The 25,213-nt window shown below is 40.4% G+C and overlaps 2 protein-coding genes across 6 annotated transcripts in view; one reads left to right on the top strand and one right to left on the bottom strand.

The window, feature by feature from the left end:
- Positions 1-9,372: 9,372 nt before the first annotated feature.
- Positions 9,373-11,867, bottom strand: RAG2 (recombination activating 2). Its single transcript, XM_027562638.1, has one exon. The coding sequence runs from the start codon at positions 11,759-11,761 to the stop codon at positions 10,178-10,180; it is 1,584 nt and encodes a 527-aa protein (XP_027418439.1). The 5' UTR covers positions 11,762-11,867; the 3' UTR covers positions 9,373-10,177.
- A 241-nt stretch (positions 11,868-12,108) lies between these two features.
- The window catches only part of C15H11orf74 (chromosome 15 C11orf74 homolog), a 67,848-nt gene continuing 54,743 nt past the window's right edge, over positions 12,109-25,213 (top strand). For 3 of the 5 annotated variants that reach the window (XR_003514665.1, XM_027562634.1, XM_027562637.1), the window contains exon 1: positions 12,109-12,227. The gene's annotated coding sequence lies outside the window, so the exon portion shown is untranslated. Of the gene's footprint in view, positions 12,228-16,568; positions 16,646-17,232; positions 17,291-25,213 lie in introns of all 5 variants that reach the window. The other 2 variants (XM_027562636.1, XM_027562635.1) reach the window with 2 other exon arrangements.

The following is a 25,213-nucleotide window of genomic DNA, read 5'->3' as shown; positions in this document are numbered from 1 at the left end:
AATTGCCACTCTTCATACACAGTATATCAAAGAGCTTTGTAATTTTGTTGTCAAATGTGCATCAGTGATATTATCCTAAATGGTATGCGTTTGATGCTTTTATAGGGATTGAACCTGGTATTTTCCATTTAAACAATACAGCAGTTTTTTCTTGCTTTTTTTGTATAGAATATATAAATTACAAAGATACTTGTAATTTAGTTGTCAAAAACATATACATATTTTAATTTTATTTTCTCTAGAAAACGTTTACGTTTTGCATTAGGTAAACTAATGGACTTTGAAGCACCCCTTTCCTTCATCCCCTTTAATCCTTACAGCATGTCTCTGCCCTAATAAACAGCTAAATTCCTGTAATCTTCTTACTCCCTGAGGCATGCTTGCTCTGGTTTGTGGATTTTTTTTTCCCACTCCCTCTCTGTTACTCGATTGGTGGCAATGTAAACACTCTCCAATGTTAAATTCAACTTTTCTAGCATTGTAGGAATTCCTTTGAATGCATGTGACTAACAGCATGATTTATAGCACAACCCTCCCAGTAATCCCTTAATCAGATCACATTTTAATAAACCTCAGGAACATCTGGCTGCAGGAATTTCAATATGTAGAAATGCGGCCTATGGTTGTTTCTGTCCTCCTCACTGTTGAGATTGTAATATCCTAGACCCTGGTTTTATATTCAAGTCTTATTTTTGACAGTGTCCATTGTAAATGCAGTCACATTCTCTAGGGAAATTCACCACACTGAACGGAGCATTTTTTTTTTTTTTCCTGAAGTGTAGACTGAGACTTGAGAAGTGGAAAGCGTCTTTTTCCCATGAAACCTGATTCTACAAGTTCTGCCAACCCGCTGAGGTGCGCTGCAGGGCCAGTAATAATGGCTGATGAAAATTGATGAATAGTTGGTATGAGGTCAAAAAGCTCCTTGGGATTAATAAATATGTACCGAGAAGCAGGAACAGGAGGAAAAGATGTCTTTTCCTTCCAAGTGAATTAAAATTTAGTTTTGCCTCAATTTGTTATCACAAAATATAGATGAAGGTAAAGATTTCTTTTTTTGGGTTGAGCTTGTGGAGGCAGAGTTTGTAAGCACCAGGGGTGGCTGCGGGAATGAATCATCACTTTGATGCAAATGATTTTTGATTGCGGTTATGTCTGTGTCTTCACTTATTGTATGAGAGGTGGTCTATTCTTTCGATGTTGAGAGATTTTGTGACTATATTTTGTCACTATTTGATTTTCTCCATTTAACTACAGTGACCTACATAAATGTACCTCATTCATTTTGGGTGAGATTTTTCCTTTTGTGAAATTGCACTTCACTTTATTTTCATACACATAATTATAAAGTTTGTTTAATGGCTTCTAAGACCTTTCTTCTTCTTTTTTTGTATTTGTTTTAGGAAAAGTTCAGGCACCAGGATGCAGTGGTTTTATTTGATGATTTGTTGTGGAGGAATTTCCATGTCAAATGTTTTTAATTAAAATATGTTTCAGCACTTAATTTTTATATTTTAATATTTCTATTCCTTATTAATATTATGGTTATAGTTAACAGTTGTATGTTTAAGTATTTGAAATAAAAGTTTAAAATTTGGAAACAGTGGGTATTGTGATTTATATTCAAATAATAATATTGAGTACAACATTAAAAAAAATGAAATGACATTTTTCCTCGAGGGAACTACAACATGAATTTGGTGCTTTTATAATAAAAAGGCAACAGAATAATGAATATAGTTTATACTAAAATAAGAAAGACCATTTGGTTCCAGATACTTAAGGTAAATATAGGATGTGAAATGAAAATTTAAATTTCTTTGACAATCATAAAAATACGATCCTCTGCCCCATAAAATTCATGCATTCATACACTCAACATTTTGATCAGAGTGGTTGACTTGCCAGGGCCACACAGATAATGGCAGAAGTGAGCTAGCCCCCCGGTTCTCTTGCCCAGTCCTTTCCCTAGAAACAACAACAATGGCGATCACAACAGTAATAATAGCTGCCACTGACCAAACCGTGTGGCAAACACTTTGCCTATGGTTTTCTCATTGGATTCTTTTGGAGTCAGTACTACTATTTTCTTCACGTTACGTGCGAGGTCACTGAAGCTTATCTCAGCCCGAAGTTGACAGGACTGCACCTCCACAATTTTCCCTCTAGTTCTGTCCACCTTACCTTCACACTAGTCTGTCAGTGCCACATCATCCGTGAAATTTCAAGCAACTTAGTGCCACCTTTTCTGGAGACTTCCCCAGCTCACTCCTACTCAGAACAGAGATTTGGCCTGGCTAGTGAAAGTCGCTCAGTCGTGTCCGACTCTTTGTGACCCCATGGATTATACAGTCCATGGAATTCTCCAGGCCAGAATACTGGAGTGGGTAGCCTTTGCCTTCTCCAGGGGATCTTCCCAACCCAGGGATCAAACCCAGGTCTCCCACATTGCAGGTGCCTTCTTTACCAACTGAGCCACAAGGGAAGCCCTTGGCCTGGCTACTTCCATGAGTAGGGAGGGTACCAGGGTCTTTGGGGGTACATGCTGTTTACCTACAAGTACAAACATATTTCAATATTTAAAAACTTGGTATGTTTGCATGGAAGTAGCCAGGCCAAACATACCAAGTTTTTAAATATTGAAATATGTTTGTACTTGTAGGTAAACAGGATGTACCCCAAAGACCCTGGTACCCTCCCTACTCCTGCAGCCCCAATCCATCTCCCAGGAAATCATATCCAGCAAGTAACAAGTTGACTGTGGGCACAGCAGGGGGCCTTAAGGGCTGTTCCAGTGCTGCCATCTTTGATTGACTTTTAAAAAATCCTACTATCTTTATTCTGTACTATTTTCCCCCAGCTTTATTGAGGTATTATTGACACATAAAATTGTCTATATTTGAAGGATGATTTGATATAAATGTTCATTGTAAAATATTTAAAATATTTACTCTGATGCTGGGAGGGATTGGGGGCAGGAGGAGAAGGGGATGACAGAGGATGAGATGGCTGGATGGCATCACTGACTCGATGGACATGAGTCTGAGTGAAACTCCAGGAGTTGGTGATGGACAGAGAGGCCTGGCGTGCTGCGATTCATGGGGTTGCAAAGAGTCGGACACGACTGAGCGGCTGAACTGAACTGAACTGAACGGTCATGGCACTTGTGGGTGTGTCATTTAGCTTGTTAGTGTATTACAGTGAGTGTATAACGAGGATCAAGGTCTACTGGAAGTGGAGTCTTCTGCCATCTTGGAGCTGGTTGGTTCTAAACAGTTTTTGTCACGTCCCGTGACCATGCCATTCTTTTTAAAGGTTGTTCCCTGACCCCTTCCCTTTTGCTTCAACTGAAGATGTTTCAGAACTGAAGGAAGGTCTGTGTAGCAGAAGTCAACTGAGGGAGGGGCTGCTGAGTCCAGAGAATCAGGCAGAGGCCTCATCATGCAGGACCCTGTGGTTGGGTAAAGACTTTGGATCCCACCCCAAATGCAAATGGAAACCACTGAAGCATTTGAGGCATGCAACCCATGCAAGCCAGGGGAGGGACAAGAGTGAAATGCTTTTGGAAGGTGTTAAATGTGAAGTGATTTGTCTAAGACTGAGAAGGGCTATGTACATAATTTTAAATGTTGCAGTAGCCACTTCAAACGTCTTAGTGACACACTGCCTGTTAATTCTTTTGTCTTATTCCCTCAAGTGACTGTGGCTCTGCTTCCAGTTTAACAGAACTATGTTAGTGCCCTTCATTATTACTTCAAGGTACTCGGGACTATTTAATCTGCATGTTTAAATATATACTATGGCAGATATTCCAGATGTTCAAGCTGGTTTTAGAAAAGGCAGAGGAACCAGAGATCAAATTGCCAAGATTCGTTGGATCATAGAGAAAGCAGGAGAGTTCCAGAAAAGCATCTATTTCTGCTTTATTGACTATGCCAAAGCCTTTGACTGTGCGGATCACAATAAACTGTGGAAAATTCTGAAATAGATGGGAATACCGGACCACCTGACCTGCCTTTTGAGAAACCTGTATGCAGGTCAGGAAGCAATAGTTAGAACTGGACATGGAACAACAGACTGGTTCCAAATAGGAAAAGGAGAATGTCAGGGCTGTATATTTTCACCCTGCTTATTTAACTTATATGCAGAGCACATCATGAGAAATGCTGGGCTGGAAGAAGCACAAGCTGGAATCAAGATTTCCGGGAGAAATATCAATAACCTCAGCTATCCAGATAACACCACCCTTATGGCAGAAAGTGAAGAAGAACTAAAGAGTCTTTTGATAAAAGTGAAAGAGGAGAGTGAAAAAGTTGGCTTAAAGCTCAACATTCAGAAAACGAAGATCATGGCATCTGGTCCCATCACTTCATGGGAAATAGATGGGGAAACAGTGGAAACAGTGGCAGATTTTATTTTTCTGGGCTCCAAAATCACTGCAGATGGTGACTGCAGCCATGAAATTAAAAAACGCTTACTCCTTGGAAGGAAAGTTATGACCAACCTAGACAGCATATTAAAAGCAGAGACATTACTTTGTCAACAAAGGTCCATCTAGCCAAGGCTATGGTTTTTCCAGTAGTCACATATGGATGTGAGAGTTGGACTATAAAGAAAGCTAAGTGCAGAAGAATTGATGCTTTTGAACTGTGGTGTTGGAGAAGACTCTTGAGAGTCCCTTGGACTGCAAGGAGATCCAACCAGTCCATCCTAAAGGAGCTCAGTCCTGGGTGTTCACTTGTAGGACTGATGTTGAAGCTGAAACTCCAATACTTTGGCCAACTGATGCGAAGAGCTGACTCATTTGAAAAGACCCTGATGCTGGGAAAGATTGAGGGTAGGAGGAGAAGGGGACAACAGAGGATTAGATGGTTGGATGGCATCACCGACTCAATGGACATGGGTTTGGGTGGAGGGAGGGAGGGAGGGAGGCCTGGCAGGGAGGATAGGGAGGTCTGGCATGCTGGGGTTCATGAAGTAACAAAGAGTCGGACATGACTGAGTGACTGAACTGAACTGAGCTGATGGCAGATATTGGGCTTCCCAGGTGGCTCAGTGGGTAAAGAATCCACGTGCAATGAGGGAGATGCAGGAGACTTGGGTTCAGTTCCTGGGTTGGGAAGATCCCCTGGAGGAGGGCATGGCAACCCACTTCAGTATCCTTGCCTGGAGAATCCCATGGACAGAGGGGCCTGGGGGTTTGCAGTCCATAGGGTTGCAAAGACTGAAGGAACTGAGCATGCATGGAAGATACTGGCTTCATGCTGACCACATCCATTTCCCTTTTCTGGGCACACAGTTAAACTATATTTCCCAGCTCCTTTGCATGTAGGTGAGGCTGTACTACTTGAGCTTTTTTTTTTTTTTTTTTTTTAACAGTGGAATGTTGGAGGAAATGCTGTATCACTTGCAGGCTGAAACATTTACAGGAGAGTATGCCTTCTCAGTGTTCTTTCTTTTCCTTGTATCTGAAGTCTTGAAGATAAGATAAAGATGGCAGAGTTGCAAAATTGAAACAGCCTGATTCTTTGAGACCCATCTTGGAGGAAACCTACTCTGGTGAATAGCTTAATAAGGGAAACCTGCATTGAACTCTTCTTGAGTGGGAGAGAGACTTTGTGACAATTTACTGGTGTTTTGGGGTTTTTGTTACCCCAGCCAGTATCACTTATCCTAACACCCATTTTCTTCTCATCTATGTGAGCATTCTTATATCTCTTGCGTATTCAGTTAGTGTAACTGATTCTATTTTACTTTCAATATTTATATCAGTATTAAGCTAGACAATGAATAAGTCATTTTGGCTGCCCATAGTGGAATGCAGAGGCAACTCACTGAAGAATTTAATTCAATTCATTTCAATGAAAATTTAAGTGCCTACAGTATGCAAGGCATTATGCTAATTACTAGATATATAGAGATGACAAAATCTCCTGTATCTTGGGTTGAACTGTGGACTTGGGAGAACAATACAAACTCCAGATAAGCTTGGGGAAGTCAAAAACAGAGAGAAGAAGCAACTCACTTTCCTGATAGAACCCGAAGTGAATGTCTTCCTGGGGTGGTTTAGCCTGAGACAGCTGGGGAGAGGTTCTGTGACCCAGTAAAGGTGCGGGATCAGGAAGAGGTGCCCAGGAGTGGTACAGAGCATAGAGAAATCCTAGATGGTCTCGCTAAGAGAACTGTCGCCATGCTGGGAAGGGAAGGGACAGAAAAGATAAAGATCCCCTCTTTATCATTTGAGCCCAGATGGACCTGAAAATAGCAGAGAGAGAGAGAGAGAGAAAGAGAAACTGTAGATGTCCTAATGCTTGTGGTTAAAGCTAAGGTGCCACCCACAAGTCAGGTGGGAATGTGAATGTTGTAGAAGCAGCTGGTGAGGAGGAATGATGACCCTAAATACCAAATGTTTCACCCTCCCTCGCTCCCACTCCTGACACCTCAGCATTATATTTCTTCCTAGAAATTGGAGAAAAAGCTGGGTGAAGACAGAGAACTCTAAATTTATTAAACTAAATTTCCAATGCACTGTGAAAGGGATACATAGTATAATGTGAATTCATTTACAGAAAAATACAGTTTTATTTCTTGTATTTTTGAGTCTGTAAGCAGAGATTTGGGGTGATGGGGTCCAGAGGAGTTTTCCGGGAGGAGGAGCAGATATCTGAACTGGGATGTAAAGAGTGGAGAGGAATGAGCCAGATGGATTCGGGTATTGGCAGGAGTTATCAAGTGCAAGAGGGAAAGCATACCCTGCGGAAGGAATGGGTTCCCCCAAAGCCCTGAGTACCTGTGAAGTAACAAGGGGGGCTCAACACAAATGTTATCAGTTCAGCATTTGAGGAGATTGTGCATAAAGTGTGAAAGCATAAGCTCATTAGGTGAGATGTCCCCACACAGAGAATAGTAACACAGAGGTAAGCAGGAAGGAACAGCTCACATGATATGAATGAAGTTTTATGTGATTTTCTTGTACTGATGAAAAACTGGGGGTCCCTGCCCTGGCCACCTCTCCATGCGCATGCCATTCCACGATCCTCTTGTTTACTGTGTTCACCAGACTGATGCTGTTTCAGTTCCATAAACATGACAAGCTTCTTGCCCTTTAGACTTACTACTCCTTTTCCACTATGCTTTCCACTTTCTTGATACATTGAACTTGTTTGTGTATTTTGCTCTTGTTTATATATATACATATATGTGTGCCTATTTATATAGATATATAGATCCATGTGTAGATATCTGCGTGGGGGTCTTAGTTGCAGCACGGGGATCTTTGTTGAGTCATGCAAGATCTTTCTAGTGGTGCTTGGGCTCCAAGGGCTTAGTTGCCCCACGGCATGTGGGATCTTAGTTCCTTGACCAGGGAATTGAATCCACATTCCCTGCATTCCAAGGTGAGTTCTTATGCAATGGACCATCTTTGTGCTTGGAGAGGAGTAGAGTCCCTCAAAATAGTCACCCTGGAAAGCTATGTACTTATTTATTGACATTATTCTGTGTAAACCGTTTGGGACTTACCCTTAAAATCTATTTGTGAGGCATATCAGAAAACCCACTTTGTTAGCTCAGACTTCACTTTTGGCCTAAAGTGACAATAATGCTGAAAATGACACCTTACTTGGCTTTGGATAACATTTGTCTGTTTCCAAAAACCAAATTCATCTCTGACTGTTGAGTATCTTCTAAAGAATGAAACATAGACTCTGAAAGTGATTGAAAAGTGAGTCTTAGAACTGTGTTAGGCAAAAGCATTATATCCTTGGGATAAGTGAGTACTCTTCTAATGTGGTTCATTTGAAAGTTTGCATATGCTTAGTAGAAAAGAAACTTTATTGTCTTCAAATCACACGTGGTAGACTCATTAGTGCTGCTGCTGCTGCTGCTAAGTCGCTTCAGTCATGTCCGACTCTGTGCGACCCCATAGACAGCAGCCCACCAGGCTTCCCCGTCCCTGGGATTCTCCAGCCAAGAACACTGGAGTGGGTTGCCATTTCCTAGTGAGATGACTTAACAAGACCTATTTTTACTCAAACTTACGGTAAGTAAAACCAAAGTACTTGCCCTCGACTTACACACACACACACACACACAAAAGCAGCTTTAATTGAATCTCTCAGATTCTAATTGAATCTCTCAGATTATCGTATGTAATCTGCTTTCACTATGAAACAAATACGTGTAATTACTTTTTAGCCACTTGGTCATTGTAGACAAATAAAGATAAGAGAAGGCTGTGGGAATAACTACAACGTGAGGGAAAAACATTTTGAATACCGTGGAGGCTATTTCAGCTCCCACTCATGTCACTTTCTACTGACAGATAAAAAAGAAATAAAAGTAGAGTGATCTTGAAAAAATTAAACAGTATAATTTTGCCGATAACTGGGTAACTACAAATGTTAATAATAGGAATAAATCAATGTAAACAAAAGACATTTTCATATTTTATCAGCTTTATTAGGTAATAGAAACAATAGAAAATCAAAACAATGGTACAGCAAATTATGCAAAAAGAATATTCATCAAGCAACATTACTGAAACAAAGTGAACATGCTTTAATTTTTTCAGATTTATTTCAGTATCTGAGGCATGAACTGTTAGCAGAACTTTTCAGCACAATTTCATCTCCTGTATGGTTCATATTCCCCTAAATTTGACAATAATACCTTACACATTGTGGACTCAGTGGAAACAAATGAATGAGAGGCTATGGTCTAAGCTCTTGGGCTAAAATGAAATACATCTCCAGAAAAATACTCCGGGGGGAGGACATTTGTATCTAAGGTCATCTAGTTATCAATTTATGTGAAGCCTCGAAATTAACAGTTCTTTTAATTTCAGTTCTAGCAAGTATCTAATTGAACCTGAGCAAGCTCACTGATTCTACAACTTTCACTGGCAGCAAATGCCATATACCAACTAGACTCATAGACACACATACATTTCTTTTTCCCTTTTAAAAATTATCTACGTGTTAACTTTGTCAATCTCTAAACTTTTATTATTTGGGTAAGTAATCAATATTACTTGTGGAAATAATCTCTCATGAGATCTATTTAGAGATTCTTATTGTACTCTGACTCTTCTCCCTGTTTCAGAGAGCTAAGTATCAGTGGACTGAATTTTCATTAAATCTCTCAAAGAACTATTTCAACCCACTAGCTTACTTCATCATCTGTTAACCATATGACTGGGCAGGAGGGAAGGGGTGGGGTGGGGGGGGTGGGGGTAGGGGAGGAGGGGAGGGGCGGTGGGTGGGGGTGGGGGAGGAGTCTATGAAGAGAGTGCATGTGGATAGCTTGATAAAATGTAACAAACGATGTAGATTCATTTTGTCTTTCTTTATGTCAATGGAGATTATCTTTTTTTTTTTTTTCCATCTAGCTTCCCTGGTGGCTCAGACAGTAAAGAACCTGCCTGCAACACAGGAGACCTGAGTTCAATTCCTGGGTTGAGAAGATCCCCTGGAGGAGGGCATGGCAACCCACTGCAGTATTCTTGCCTGGAGAATTCCCATGGACAGATGAGTCTGGTGGGTTACAGTCCATGGGGTCCAAAGATTTGGGCACAACTGAGTGACTAAACACAACAACAGTCTACCTATCTATCTACCTACCTATCTCCTTAAAGTTTTTTCTGTATATGGGCATAGTCAAGTGGCCATCTTTGAGGTGTATAAAGAACATTCATGTGGGATACAGGTGATCCCAGTTTTAATTTCTGGTCAATCACCAAATTGTTATAGTCCAGAAAATAATTCATTTAATTCCTTTGGGTGTTAGCTTCTTTACTGGTTAAATTTGTATTAACTCCTTGGTGGATTATTTGTTACCAAAAGTCCTATAAAGGATATAAGCATACCTTGATTATTATTACTACTTCTGTGTTTAAGATTCCTTGAATAAAAATTCAGATCATAAATTCCATTGAATATAACTTTCAGTAAAATATTTTCAGAATACAGGTTACAGGTCCTTCATAGGTCTAAACACAATGACTGTATTCAGTATGGCATTATAAGCACTTTCCCCTAGTACTTGACTCATATAACTAAATGAAAACATTAGATATCTTCAATAAACAAAAATACAAAGATAAATTTTATCATTGTTACAATTCTTTAAAATAAGTTTAAAATTTTGATGCACTTGAATCTGAAAGGCTTTCATGGAACTAATCAAACAACCTTCTAAGAAAGGATTTCTTGGCAGGAGTAATTATTTTCCCAGAACCCTTTTTATGGAGGGATCTCAGTGGAGGCTTTTTTAATGATTGAACTCTTTTGGGAGTTTGCAGTGCTCTTGCTATCTCCACATGCTCGTTACAGTAATATTTATTGCTTCCTTCTGATAGATGGATGAGTGTGCGTTCTGCCAGATCCATACACTGGGCATGGACCCAATGTCCATCTCCATGAGAGCAATAGATCATGGCAGGCTTGTTGAGCTCAGTTGAATAAAATGGTACCCACGTATTGATATCCACATCACAAGTAGGGCAGCATGTAATCCAATAGCCTGTCTCAGACTCATCTTCCTCATCATCTTCATTGTAGGTGTCAAATTCATCATCACCATCGAAACTGTTTGCTTCTGCGCTGAAGCAAAATTCTTCTGAGTCTTCAAAGGGAGTGGAGTCCCCTGGGTCTTCTGTTGATGTCTGACTACTTGTCAAAGTTATCTGATCTTCGTTCACATCGTCTTCAGCACATTTCAATGTATAGAAGTAAAATGCTTCTGAAACAGCCTGTTTATTGTCTCCTGGTATGCCGAGGAAAACAGTTCCATTTCCCATGTTGCTTCCAAACCATATCTTGCTGTGCTTAATATCTGGGGTCCAATCTGGGGTTTCCATCTCAAGAATGTCTATCTTGTTATCCTTGAAAGAGATGATGTTACAGACCATTCTTTTTTGATTTTCAAGCTGATAGCCACCAACAATAACAAATTCATCATTGCTTATTTGAGTCAGGATTGCACTGGAGACAGAGATTCCTCCTGGCAAGACTGTGCACTCCACAGCTGGGCTACCCAGGGGGAGATCAACCCTTATTCTGTACAGATTGGCAGGGCGGATGTTATTGGCAAGTGAATGGCCTCCTAAAATATAAACGGTATCATTTCTGGCAATGGAGACATGAAAAGATAGTCCATCTTGAAGTTCTGGAAGAATGTATGACGTAGAGCACCCAAATTCAAAATCCACCAAGAAGACATGGGGCAGGCAGTCAGCTACACTGTTCCATTTCTCTGTGGTTCTTTGGGCAGAAGGTATGTATGACCGTCCTCCAAAGAGAACACCCATACTTTTCCCCCGACTATACACCACATCAATGGAATGACCATATCTGCCTTCAGGAATGTCTCCTACCAAGTCCTTCTCTGTGCAGCGAAAGGTAACTTTTTTGTTGTTCTTGGAAACAACAGACATCACATAAATCTTATCTGAAAGCTCATTGTTTGGTGTTTTTCCTCCATGGATGATGTACTGATGCTTTTCAGACTCCAAGTTGCCGCTGAATGTGCAAGTGGCCGGGTATCGAAGAGGAGGAAGGTAGCAGGAATCCTTAGAGAAAACTGCAGGCTTCAGTTTAAGATGATTATGCTTTACCTCAAAATGGAAAACTCCAGTGGGGCAAGACCTCTTGGGCCAGCCTTTTTGGCCAAAGAAGAAAACTTGCCCATCAAAATTCATTAACGAGAAGCCTGGTTGAATTAAGGCTATGCTATTTCCGACTGTTACCATCTGTAGTGACATATTCTCTGACGGTGGATAGATATTTTATCTGAAAGAATTAAAAAAAAAAAAAACTTTCTTTACTTACTACATCTCTTCATATAAAATCACTATGTGTAGATTCCCTCACATGCAAAAAGCATGTTAAAAATAAAGAGTTGTCCCATAAGTTTGCAGTGGAATACCAAAAACTCAGGCGGCTAGACAAGCAAAGAGACACAGAACCTTTTTGCTTAAAACAATCGTAGCAGCTGGGAGCTGTTTTAGACATGGACTACCGTCCCTTAGATTTCTGGGAATTGTAGTCATTTTCCCTTAAAAATTCACCACTTGTCAGCAGAAAGAACTACATTTCCCAAGAATCCGTTCTCTGTGGGACGTGTGGCTCCAATAGTTGCTTCTCCAGGAGACAAGTCTCGCTGAGTAAAGACTCCCAAAATGCGAAGTGACTATCTGGCAGCCAAGACAGAAAACTAGGGAATGGGAGGTGAGAATGGCTGATGCACACCTAACATCCGGGTTATGGGAAAGTTGCGTACCAGGAGGGGCGTCAGGCTTCCCCCCTCGGGTGTTGTTGGAGCCTCTCCCGGGGACTCATTAACAGATGACCGGGTAGGAAGCACAGCTGCTTCTGGCCAGAGTGGGGTTGCCTGGAAACCGCCGCTTGAAGAGATTCCTGGTCGAGGTGTCCTCACGGACTCCTGCCGGGACGGTTTGGAGCTTGGACTCAAAATTGCACACTTGGGCATCTTTAGGTTGCTGGGGCGGGAGTTTGAAGGGGGCACCAAGAGTACAAAGCTGTGACTGTTTTGCAGAACCAAAAGATTAATCTCTGAATACTCAGCGTGCTGGGGAGAATTTACCTGATAGTGATTTTTACCATTCCTGTATATAGTCATGGAAATATGGTAATTAGACTTTACCGAATACCTCTCCAAAGGCTGTTTGTTTTCTCAGCTGCTCTGGCTTCGGTTTTAGAGTTCTTTTAGGGAAGCAGAGAACTTTTCCAACACCTCTTCTCTCCCCTGTCTCTTCCCATCCCTCCCTTCCTCCCTCTTTGGATAAGAAAATGAGAGTTAGTGGCCATTATTTCAGATCCCTTTCCTGTTCCAGAACCATGAAGTAATTCTTTAGTAATTCTGTTGTAAGCAAGCGTTAAGAAAAGAGGTACCAGAATTATACAGAAGGTAATATTTGCATGATTTTTAAAAAGAGATGTTTATCAGATGAAGTAAGCTTGATTAATTAAAAAAATTATTACCTACCTTGAAGAAATATCAGGAGCCTTTATGTGAAATACACTCCCTGTTTGCAAACTAAATTCCTAAATTAAAGGAAACAAAAAAAGCACAGATTCCTTGACTTCTAAGAATAAACTGTTAATGTTTCAAAAACAGTGGCTAAGAGGATGGACTCTGAAAGTTGACTCCCTGGATTCAAATCCTGGCTCTGTCACTTCCTATGTTACCTTGGGCAAGTACTTTAACCTGTGTCTAGTTTCCTCATCTGTAAAATGATAATTTTACCTACCTCACTGGTTGATGTAAGTTGTGTCTAGTAAGTTAATACATGCAAAGCACTTAGAACAGGGCTTTGTACACTCTAAGTCCTAGTTGTGATGATTATATTTGAACTTATAAAAAGTAAGGTTGTTAATGCACAGTTAGCTGATTAGAAGGGTTTTAAGGTCTGGGAATCTGGTTAGTGGGTGTAGATTGATAATTTTTTAGACTGGTGAGAATTGAATAAACATATGCAACAGTCAGTCCTAAAGAAAATCAGTCCTGAGTATTCATTGGAAGGAATGATGCTGAAGCTGAAGCTCCAGTACTTTGGGCACCTGATGCGAAGAACTGACTCATTGAAAAAGACCCTGATACAGAGAAAGATTGAAGGCAGGAGGAGAAGGGGACAACAGAGGATGAGATGGCTGGATGGCATCACCAACTCGATGGACATGAGTTTGAGAAAGCTCCAGGAGTTGGTGATGGACAGGGAGGCCTGGTGTGCTACAGTCCTTGGGGTCACAAAGAGTCGCACATGACTGAATGACTGAACTGAACTGATGCAACAGAAGGGGCTTCCCAGGTGGCTCAGTGGTATAGAATCTGCCTGGAATTCAGGAGACATGGGTTTGATCCCTGGATTGAGAGGATCATCTGGAGGAGGAAATGGCAACCCACTCCATTATTCTTGCTTGGAGAATCCCGTAGAGGATCCTGGTGGGCCTGTAGTCCACAGGGACACAAAGAGTTGGACACAACAGTGCATGCATAGGACAGAGGTGTTGGTGATGAGCTCAATTTAAGTAACAGGGAATATTTCCTTCTTCTTTTTACCCTTCCACTAACTCCTGATTAAATATGCAGACTCTAAAGTTAGATTGTCTGAGTCCAAATTTGGGCTGAAACACATATTTGCTATTTAACTCTCTTGGCCAAGTTTATTTCCTCTCTTTTCTTATCTGTGAAGTAGGGATAGTATTAGTATCTATTCATTGAGTTATTTTTGAGAGTAAGTGGGATGACACACATAAATCACATAGGACATATGTGATTATATATGCTGGTACATAATAAGTATTGAATAAACATTAGCCTGCCTGCCAATGCAGGAGATGCAGGTTCGATCCCTGGGTCAGGAAGATCCCCTGGAGAAGGAAATGACAACCCACTCTGGCATTCTTGCCTAGAAAATTCCATGTACTGGTCCAGGAGCCTGGAGGGGCTGCAGTCTGCTGCTGCTGCTGCTGCTGGTAAGTCGAGACAGTCATGTCCGACTCTGTGCAACCCCATAGACGGCAGCCCACCAGGCTCCCCCATCTCTGGGATTCTCCAGGAAAGAACACTGGAGTGGGTTGCCATTTCCTTCTCCAGTGCATGAAAGTGAAAAGTGAAAGTGAAGTCGCTCAGTCGTGTCCGACTCTTTGTGACCCCATGGACTGCAGCGCCTCAGGCTCCTCCGTCCATGGGATTTCCCAGGCAAGCGTACTGGAGTGGGGTGCCATTGCCTTCTCTGGGGCTATAGTCTATGGGGTTGCAAAGAGTTGGACAGGACTTAGTGACTGAGCGTAGCACACCACACAGCAAACATTATTTGATGCTATAATTTATTTTATTCCGCCTGCAAAGTTTCCTTGGGCCATTTGGAATCTGTGGTCAGTCTAATGCAGTTTTGGTGGGGCCTTGAAGATCAGATCTAATTAATTGCTAATTATTCTCTTCTGGTTATTTTTAGCTTGGGAGATTCAAAGTGTGATATTTTAATAATCATCTTGTGGGTTATTAAAGCAAATGAGGAACTTGAATGAGAAGGATTATGCCTAAGGTTATGAAGCAAGCCTCTTTCTTCCTCAGACATGGTGGTTTGTAGGTCCAACAACTTGCCTTGCTTATGAAATGACCTGGGCAAGTGTTTTATTTACTTGTGGCCTATCCAGGTATATGTGAGAGAAGGCATCTGTGCAACTAAGAAAATGCTCTCCATCGGAACTAAAGGGAAATATTGTTGGCACTCAGTTTAGTAAAGGAAAACCAGCAGTGATTACACTCAGCATGATGTGCGCATGATTTTCAGAGTTGCGCACTCTGGGGTTGAGGGAGCACCTGCACCAGCGCCTGCTTGTTGTAAACACCAGGGAAGATTGGCCTTCACCCAGTAATGACTGGGCTGGAAAGCTCGCTGTGCAGAGGTAATGGATCCCAGATCCCAAGGGGTGACCATACACCAAGAGTGCTTGCTTTTACACAGAAAGTTTCACTGTAGCCTATTGGCTTCATTTTAAAGTTCATGGGGATTTTGAATTTTAAATTAATTTTTATTGGAGTATAATTCCTTTTCAACGTTGTATTAGTTTCTACTGTACAACAAAATGAATCAGCCACACATATACACATATCCCCTCCCTTTTGGACTTCGTTCTCGTTCAGGTCACCACAGTGCCTTAAGTAGAGTTCTCTGTGCTGTACAATGTTTTCTCATTAAAAAACATTACTAACAAAAAATTGATTACAAATAAAGTTCATAGGGATTTTGACTTCTCATAAAGGAAAACATGGTTATTGTAGATCAAACAAACATTTTCTTAGACAAGACGTGATGAATACTATCTCTTTGTGTAGCCTTTTTGGGTCTGCAAAGATTCCTGACCTCATTTCCCTTTGATGTCCTGCTCTTGGCTCACCCCATAATTACAGGGGCCTAAAAATAGTCATAAAATAGATTACTGTTAAGATGAATTACCTCTTCGTGTAACACAAAGTATTTGTGTTTTTAATTTTTAGGTTACACATTTTAAACCATAGCCAGATGACTTATGTATTTAAAGAATGAACATTAACATTGAAAGTGTTTTCACTTTATTTTGCCATGTAGTTTAGATTTTGTAATTTTGCTTTACTAACTTAAATATGTCTTCACAGGAGTAGACTATGGTATATTTTCCACGGTTTCAATGTGACTCTATTTGTCCCATCTCGGTTTTTAAATGAGTTTTTAAAAGGTGATACTATAACTAAAATAATCTACTGAAGTGGTTCTCTTTAAATAGGCCAGATAAAAACAGGCAGGGTTTGAAAAAGAAGACACTGTTCTTCGATTGAAGGAACTTTCAAAGTCAACACATTAAAGATTCTTTTTAAAAGACAGAAATACGGGACCAATAAATTTATACAAGTTTCTCAACCCCATGCTAACATCCCTCAGCAGGGAGCTTTTCACTTATTCACTATGAAGCTAGGGCATAGTTGAGAATCAAAAGAGGACTAATGGTGTGAGGTCTGGGTTTGTAGTTTCCTGTGTTTGAACTGACTTTTTTTCTCTTCCAAAGAAAGCTACTGTACTCGGAAGCATTAAATCTTACTAATCAGCATGGCCCACGTTTTCCTGATTGCTCCAAAATAGCAGGTAACCTCATGTAACTGCAGTCTTTTCAGTGTGTGAATTAACCCTATCTTGCACAGTTAATCAGGCTTGAGGCACACATTGATTTTTTTTGCTGCCAGTGGAGCCAGGACTGGGTCTTCCTTCTGACCCTTGTACCAGAGAAGCATTTATGCACTAAGATTAATATGTCAACTTGTATGTCACAGGAATGAAATCCTTGTTGCAGCCTGAGACCAGAAAGCTCCTTTCTCTCCAAATTCTACATCATCCCTTCCCTATCTGGACACCCAGTCCAACTGGAACTAACATACTGCTAAAGGGGCATCTTACCCTAAAAGTTGACAAGCGTAAGCTCCCAGGTTTTAGCTCCAGTAGAAATGAAGTTATTGGACCTACCTGAAGGCCAGGGGTCTGCTCAGCCCTCTCTCAATCTTTGCCGCTAAACCCGGTATTAAATGTCAGCACGTGGGGAAGATTCACTGACTGCTGACTCTGACCGTGGCCTGCAGAAGGATGACGGTAAACAGAGCATGTATGTGTGCCTACAGATGTCCCAGTGAACGCAGATCTAACGGGAGTAACTGACTGTGACTTTTTTTTTTCTTTAGATGGTTGAGGGAGATATCCACCAGGGTGTACCCTCAAGATTTAACTGTTTCCTTACTGGTGAGCAATGAAAACCTAATCTACTATTCATCTATAAAGGCAGAAAAAAAAAGCCCTGGTAGAAACCTGATTTATTAAAAACATTTTAGAAAAATGAATATAATTAATATACTTTAAATAAATACTGGGGCTTCCCAGGTGGCTCCGTGGTAAAGAACCCACCTGCCAAGCCAAACAGGAGTCATGGGTTTGATTCCCTAGTTGGGAAGATCCCATGGAAAAGGAAATGGCAACCCACTCCAGTATTCTGGCCTGGGAAATCCCATGGACAAAAGAGCCTAGCGGGCTACAGTCCAAGGGTTCACAAAGAGTCAGACACTACTTAGTGACTTTACAACAACAATGGCAACAAATAAATACTACCATAATTCAAATGGGGAAATTATTTTTCCTAGAACAGAAACCACTAGTACCAGTGTCAGTGATTTTGAGTGCTCTTGTTTTCTTTAATGCAAGGCTCGAGAGGACTTCTGTTTATGGGAGGCCTACCACCAGCTTTATATCGGGCAGCTGCTGTGTAGGATTGTACAATGGGGTGATTAAGAAAATGGGCTTTAGAGTCAAGTGGTCCTGGTTTTCTCTGCCAACTTTGCTGTTTTCCAGGTGGAGTCATCTTAATCCTTAAGCCTCTGTTTCCTCATCTCTGAAATGGGGATAGAAATATCTACCTCAAAAGATTGTTGCAAAACGATTAAATAAATGTTCTGCCAAGGAAAATATTTCACAGCGGTCTTAAAAGCTGTGATGGTAGCCTCCCCCATTCCTACCCCAAAGTTGCACAGTCAAAGAAGAATAAACCAAAGGGTTCAGAACAGATGTAAAAGCTGGCTGAATTTTTTAAGATAAACTTTATTTTTTAGAGCAGTTTTAGGTTTGCAGCAAAATTGTATGAAAAGTAGAGTTTCCCATATACCTGGTGCCCCTGCTCATTCATAGCCTCTCGTTATCAGTACCTCCCACCAGAGGTACATTTGTTAAAATAGGTGAACCTGCATTGACACATTGTGCTGTGTTTAGTCGCTCAGTTGTGACCGACTATTTGCAACCCCATGGACTGCAGCCCGCCAGGGTCCTTTTTCCATGGGGATTCTCCAGGCAAGTGGAGTGGGTTGCCATGCCCTCCTCCATGGGATCTTCCCAACTCAGGGATCGAACCCAGATCTCCCACATTGCAGGTGGATTCTTTACCCATTGAGCCACCAAGGAAGCCCACACTGACACATTATTATCACTCAAAGTTCAGAGTTTACATCAACATTCACTCTTGGTGTTGTACATTCAGGGGGTTTGGACAAATGTATAATGGCTGCTGCTGCTGCTAAGTTGCTTCAGTCGTGTCCGACTGTGTGACCCCATAGATGGCAGCCCATGTATCTATTATTATAGCATCATGCAGAATAATTTCACTGCCCTAAAAGTTCTCTGTTCTCCACTTACTCATTGCTCCCTTTCCTCAACCCCTGAAACCACTAATATTTTTTACTGTTTCCATACTTTTGCAGATTTCATGATGTTGTATAGTTTTCACATTGGCTTCTTTCACTTACTAACATGCATTTAAGTTTCCTCCATGTCTTTTTATGACTTGATAGCTCATTTCTTTTTAGCTCTGAATAATATTTCATTGCCTGGATATCCACAGTTCATCTGTTTTCCTATCAAAAGACACCTTGGTTGCTTTCAGATTTTGACAGTTATGAATAAAGCTGCTATAAACATCCATGTGCAGATTTCTGTGTGGATGTAAGTTTTCAAGTCCTTTGGGTAAATACCAAGGAGCACTGTTAGTGAATCATATGGTAAGAGTAGGTTTAGTTTTGTAAGAAACCTCCAAACTGTCTTTATGATTTTGTATACCCACTAGCAATGAATGAGCGAAGGCAATGGCACCCCACTCCAGTACTCTTGCCTGGAAAACCCCATGGACAGAGGAGCCTGGTAGCCTGCAGTCCATGGGGTCGCTGAGAGTCGGACATGACTGAGCAACTTCACTTTCACTTTTCACTTTCATGCATTGGAGAAGGAAATGGCAACCCACTCCAGTATTCTTGCCTGGAGAATCCCGGGGACAGAGGAGCCTAGTGGGCTGCTGTCTGTGGGGTCGCACAGAGTCGGACATGACTGAAGTGACTTAGCAGCAGTAGCAGCAGCAATGAATGAGAGTTCATGTTGCTTACATCCTCACCAGCAGTTGGTGTTGTCAGCATTCTGGATCTTGGCCATGCTGATAGGTGTGTAGTATCTCATTGTTTTAATTTTGCACTTCCCTAATGACATGATGTGAACATCTCTTCATTTGCTTGTAATCTGTACGTCTTCTTTAGTGAGGTGTCTACTAAGGTGTTTGGCCTATTTTTTAATCAGGTTATTTGTCTTCTCACTGTTGCGTCTTAAGAGTTCTTTGTATATTTTGGATAACAGTTCTTTATCAGATGTGTTCTTTGCAAGTATTTTCTCCCATCATATGGCTTTTCTTTTCATTCTCCTGTCTGTTTTTTTGGTGGGCATAAGTCTTTAATTTTGGTGAAGTTCAGCTTATCAATTATATTTTTCATGGATCATGCCTTTAGTGTTGTATCTAAAAACCCATTGCCATACCCAAGGTCATCTAGGTTTTTTTCTGATATAAAACTTCTAGGAGTTTCATAATTTTGTGGTTTATTCTTTGTTCAGTGATCCACTTTATTCATAAGCCTAGATTCCTGTTTTTGCTTGTGGATGTCCAGTTGTTCCAGAACCCTTTGTTGAAAAGACTGTTTTTTTCTCTATTGTGTTGCCCTTGCTCCTCTGTCAAAGATCAGTTAGCTCTACTTATGTGGATCTATCCTGAGTTCTCTGTTCGGTTCCATTGATCTATTTGTATATTCTTTCACCAGTACCACACTCCCTTGATTACTGTAGCTGACTTAATTTTAAAACAATTCATTAAAAACAGTTACCTCAAGAAAAATATATACCACTTATTTAAGCCCATTTCCTAACCACAAAATTTTTTATTTATTTGTGTTCTAATTTTTATCCAGGTGTACCTACATTAATAATTATGATAAGAATGTATTTAAATTGTGTATTATCTTTTTGATGTAATGTTATTTCATATATACTATGAAATGTATATTTCCACCTTTATAATTTTTAATACTTGCCTAAAATTCCATTAGGTAAATATAATGCAGTCTATCAGACCGTTCAGTGTTGTTGGTCATTCAGTCAGGTTCTGTGTGGCTTAGATGATAGAATGTAGTGATTAGAGGTAGATAGATTTGGATTTGAGTCCGAGTTCTGCCACTTACTAGCTGAATGGCCTTTTTGAGCTTCAGTCCTTATCTCTAAAACAAGGGTGATACCTGCCTTATTGGGAGGATGGATGGATATGAAGTGTCTGTTATAGAGAGTGTACTCAATAAATCTGTCTAATATGATGGTGCCATACATTTATTTGTAAAAGTGAAGATGTTCATTTTTTGAAAAACTTTAGGATGCATTTTCAGGATTGACTTTTTAAAAACCGAGCAAGTAGCTCAGTTGTTTGGCTGATTTTCATCAATTGAAATGTTGGTCCATTCTTTAAAAAAGTGTCATCATCTCTTCTGGTTACTCCCACAGTGGTTTTTTTATCTCTGTCTGCAAAAGAGCATTGGGTTATTTCCCTAACCTATTCATGGTGTCGTATAATGATTATGGCACTTGAAATTCCAGCATCAGTGACAGCGCTCATCTAATTGACATAGTGGATATCTCCACAATAAATATAAAATAATAAATGCAACACAGAAACAAGGGGTGAGTTTAGGTAAGTGCTTTAGCCTTTACATTCTGCTAACACCAGAAACAGGCAGTTGGTTGCTGAGTGGGTTTGTTGTCCCCAGCCTATCAACATCCTAGCACAGAAGCTAAATGTGAAGTCATGAACGATATTTATCCAGCATCCACTGTGTACCTCCACTGTGGAAGATTAGGAAAAAAATATCACAGACACAGGTTTTGCCTTAAGGAGCTTGCATGATAGTAGGAAGTAGTCACCCTTAAAAATTCACTAAGAAATCACAATTATAGGGGCAGAGTCAAATTCATACTGAGATATGTGTATTTCTTCTACCTTAAATCCAAAGACAGTGGGCAATTAAAGAATACAAGTCAGTGTCATTACAGAGTAAAATAATCTTTATTCCACAGAGGAGATAAAAGATTTAGTAATGGGGTATTCTGTCATAGTAACTGAATAAAAAGGAAACATAGTTGGAGAAAAATAGAACGTCAGAGATGGAAGACAGCTTCAAATCCTGTCCCTTTATATCTACATTCACACTACTTAAGGCTAGAAAAGTTAAATAACTTGAAAGGGTAACACAGCTACAGGAGTGTGTGTACATGGTGAGCTGAGGCGGGCAGAGGAGGAGCACAGTCTTGTGAACTCTTGACAGTGTTTCCCAAGAAATGTAGTGACCTGTCAAGCATTTCCATCCCCTTTTATAAATGAAGAAACAACTTAAATGACATTGCCCAACGGGTTAGCAAGTGTTTGAAATAAGGTCAGTGGCAGCTTTTCACAGCATTCAAACAGGCATAGACAATTTTTACTTTTTCAAATAAGTGGCTGATTTTTTTTCAGGAAACAATATAAATAGTATGGGAAAGGGAGGTGTCTGACTTGTTGAATGAATCCCACGATAGAAGGCACAACTGAAACTAGCGAGGAGAAAAGAGGAAGGAAAGGGAAACGTAGACGGAAGCAATCTACAGTTAGTATGATGGATTGTCGAGAGAAGAACATGACAAGTGAGTTGTCATTTTTTATTTAAAGTGATGAATTAAATGCAGCCACCTGACCAGAACATTTTTAAGGAGGATTCCTAATTGTAGAATAAAATGGAGCAACATTTGAGAGGTGATTTACAGTGTTGTTTCAGAAAGAAAGCGCACTTAAAATTTTTATTCTTAGAGAAGGAGGGAATTTGTGTTTCTTAATTTCTGCCTTTGTGTATAGAAACCATGCTGGCAAAAAGAAATTGGTTTTTACGTAGGTGTGTGTGTGTGTGTTATGTTGTGTACACAGAAGCAAAATTGCAAATAAAATGCTGAGGGAAATTGGAAGTTAGGGAATCACTGTATTACTCCTTAAGGCCCATTTGTTATTCTACGGTCATAGGAATTTAGAATCAAAAATAGCTGAGAAATACAGCTTTAAAATCTTATTTCTTTTTAAGAGCATGTCAAATGAAAAGGTCGATATTATGTGCACCATCTGGCATTTTGAAACACTTTGTGAAATGAATTCCTAAAAACAGAGTTGATTTAGTCTGGTGGGTCTACACCTGCTCCTAACTAGCTGTGCAGGTGTTGCTTTAAAGCAGGCTTTCTGGTTTTGTGGAAGTGCTGTGTGCTGTGCACATGGCCCACAGGCTGGGAAGCCAGACAGAGATGACTTTAATTGAGAGTGGATGCTTTTGTGCCACAGTTGTCATGCAATACAGATAAAATGAGCAAAAATGGGACATCGTGTCCCATGGGAAGGCAGCATTACAGTTGAGCTAATAACTCTTTTATGATTGAAACCTTATTGCATGATTATAGAGCTCTAAAGTTGACTTAGAAACTCTACTGCCTGTTTGGATCCACAGGTTTATCAGGGGCCTTGAAAAAATGTTCACTGAAATACTCACTATTATTGTCTGTAACTCATTGAGGTAGATGATCACGTTTCTGAGGCTAGGAGATCACTTTTGAGTAAGATTGAAATATGCGTATTGTACATTTGTCTTGATAAATGTACTAGCCTAGAGGTCATGCACTGGAGAAGGAAATGGCACCCCACTCCAGTGTTCTTGCCTGGAGAATCCCAGGGATGGCGGAGCCTGGTGGGCTGCCGTCTATGGGGTCGCACAGAGTCAGACACGACTGAAGCGACTTAGCAGCAGCAGCAGAGGTCAGTTAATATGTTTGTAGTTTTGTTAGGAGGTGAAGGTAGGTGATTGACTCAAATTTTTCATAAAAGCAAATTAAGAAACAAAAATGATAGTGGAAAAGTAATTTTTCTGCTTTTGAAAACAATGGATTTTCTAAAATTCGTCTTATGGGTACAGCTTTCAGCTTCCATGTCCACAGGTAATTTGCTTTTAAAAAAAATGAGTAAGCAAGGAGAGGGAAGTTCTGAATGCTTAACTGTTTGCATTTTTGTTTAATGGAATTAATAACTGTGTAATTGAAAACAGTCTAATAGTTGACCCGCCTCAGTGAGTCAATGTAGACATTTCTGAATTGATTTGAGCAGCTTGGAGGAAAAGTGTGTTTTGGGGAAATAAAATTGATTTTATACAATCTGTTGATGAACAAGTCTTAATAAATGATAGTCTCAAGAAACCCCATTACGGTAACTTGGATGGATGATCAGGAAAGGGAAGCAAATTTTTCAAGAGGAAACTTTCTGCTTAAGCATGTAATTTTATAGATTAGTAGTATTCCCACTCTCTAGAGCTTATTGCAGGAGGAAAACCATCAACACGCCTGAGTTCCAACATTCTTGGTAAACTTTTACTGGGTGTCTTCTCTTTCTCTTTTCCTTAAGATGAGATTTTTGTCAAGGAAAAAGCGTAACAAAGATGTGCCAACTTCTGAGACCTCTGCACAGATGACAATATGCAGCTTTTCTTTTCTAAAGCTTTGTTGTTTAGTTGTTTAGCCGTGTCTGACTCTTTTGTGACCCCATGGACGTAGCCTGCCAGGCTTCTCTGTCCATGGAATTTTCCAGGCAAGAATACTGGAGTGGGTTGCCATTTCCTTCTCCAGGGGATCTTCCCAGCCCATGGATCAAGCCTGCATCTCCTGCACTGGCATTGAACTACCTGAGAAGCTGCTCTTCTAAAGCTTTGTAGTTAGCAGTTATCTCCAAGCCTCTCCTGCCTCCTACCAAAGGCTTCCTGTAATATTCACTGCAAAGGGTTGTATCAAGGGGAATCTTTATGGAAATCTAGAGGCTTATCGGAGAAGGCAATGGCAACCCACTCCAGTACTCTTGCCTGGAAAATCCCATGGATGGAGGGGCCTGGTGGGCTGCAGTCCATGGGGTTGCTAGGAGTCGGACATGACTGAGCGATTTCACTTTCACTTTTCACTTTCATGCATTGGAGAAGGAAATGGCAACCCACTCCAGTGTTCTTGCCTGGAGAATCCCAGGGACGGGGGAGCCTGGTGGGCTGCCGTCTATGGGGTTGCACAGAGTTGGACATGACTGAAGCGACTTAGCAGCAGCAGCAGCAGCAGAGGCTTATACTGTCATCTTTTTTGGTGATAATGGAGAATTCCATGCTTTTTAAAGTATTAGAAAAGGCTCATTGGGAGAAGCTTGTAACTTGAAGTGTTGTGTATTCTTTGATGCCAGAATATATGTTTTTACCACCTGGATAAAAAACTATAAAGGAATTTAGATCCTCTTCTATTTCATAAAAAGTTTTGTATTTATTTCTTCCTCTCTTCCTTTGTTTTCTTGTTTGTATCGGTAAATGTCTAAAACAAATGATGTATATGCATGTGTGTGTGTGTGAGTGTGTGCATTTTGCCTCAAGATGTTTTGTATGTTACTGGGATAAAGAACGTAATTGTAGTCAGACACACGAATACACCCAACCTGAGTGAGATTGCTGCTTATTGCTTAATTTCCTGATGACTTACTTCATCTATGCATTAAAAATCATAATCAGGAGCATCTCATTACTGTTTATGAGAACCACATAATGCTGCTCTCCAGTAGAGTCATTAGTTGACAAAAACCTCACTTACAGTTTCTTTTCCAGATTCGTTTATTTGTATTCTGTGATTGAACTAGATGACCTTTAGGTTTCTCTCAACTCTGAGACTCTGTGCCAATTTCTGTCATTGAATTTCATTCTCCTTATTTTGATCTAAACAACATGAAAATATTATAGG

Source organism: Bos indicus x Bos taurus, chromosome 15 (genome assembly GCF_003369695.1).
Source record: "Bos indicus x Bos taurus breed Angus x Brahman F1 hybrid chromosome 15, Bos_hybrid_MaternalHap_v2.0, whole genome shotgun sequence".
Lineage (NCBI taxonomy): Eukaryota > Metazoa > Chordata > Mammalia > Artiodactyla > Bovidae > Bos > Bos indicus x Bos taurus.
This window is presented reverse-complemented; position numbering and strand designations above follow the sequence as displayed.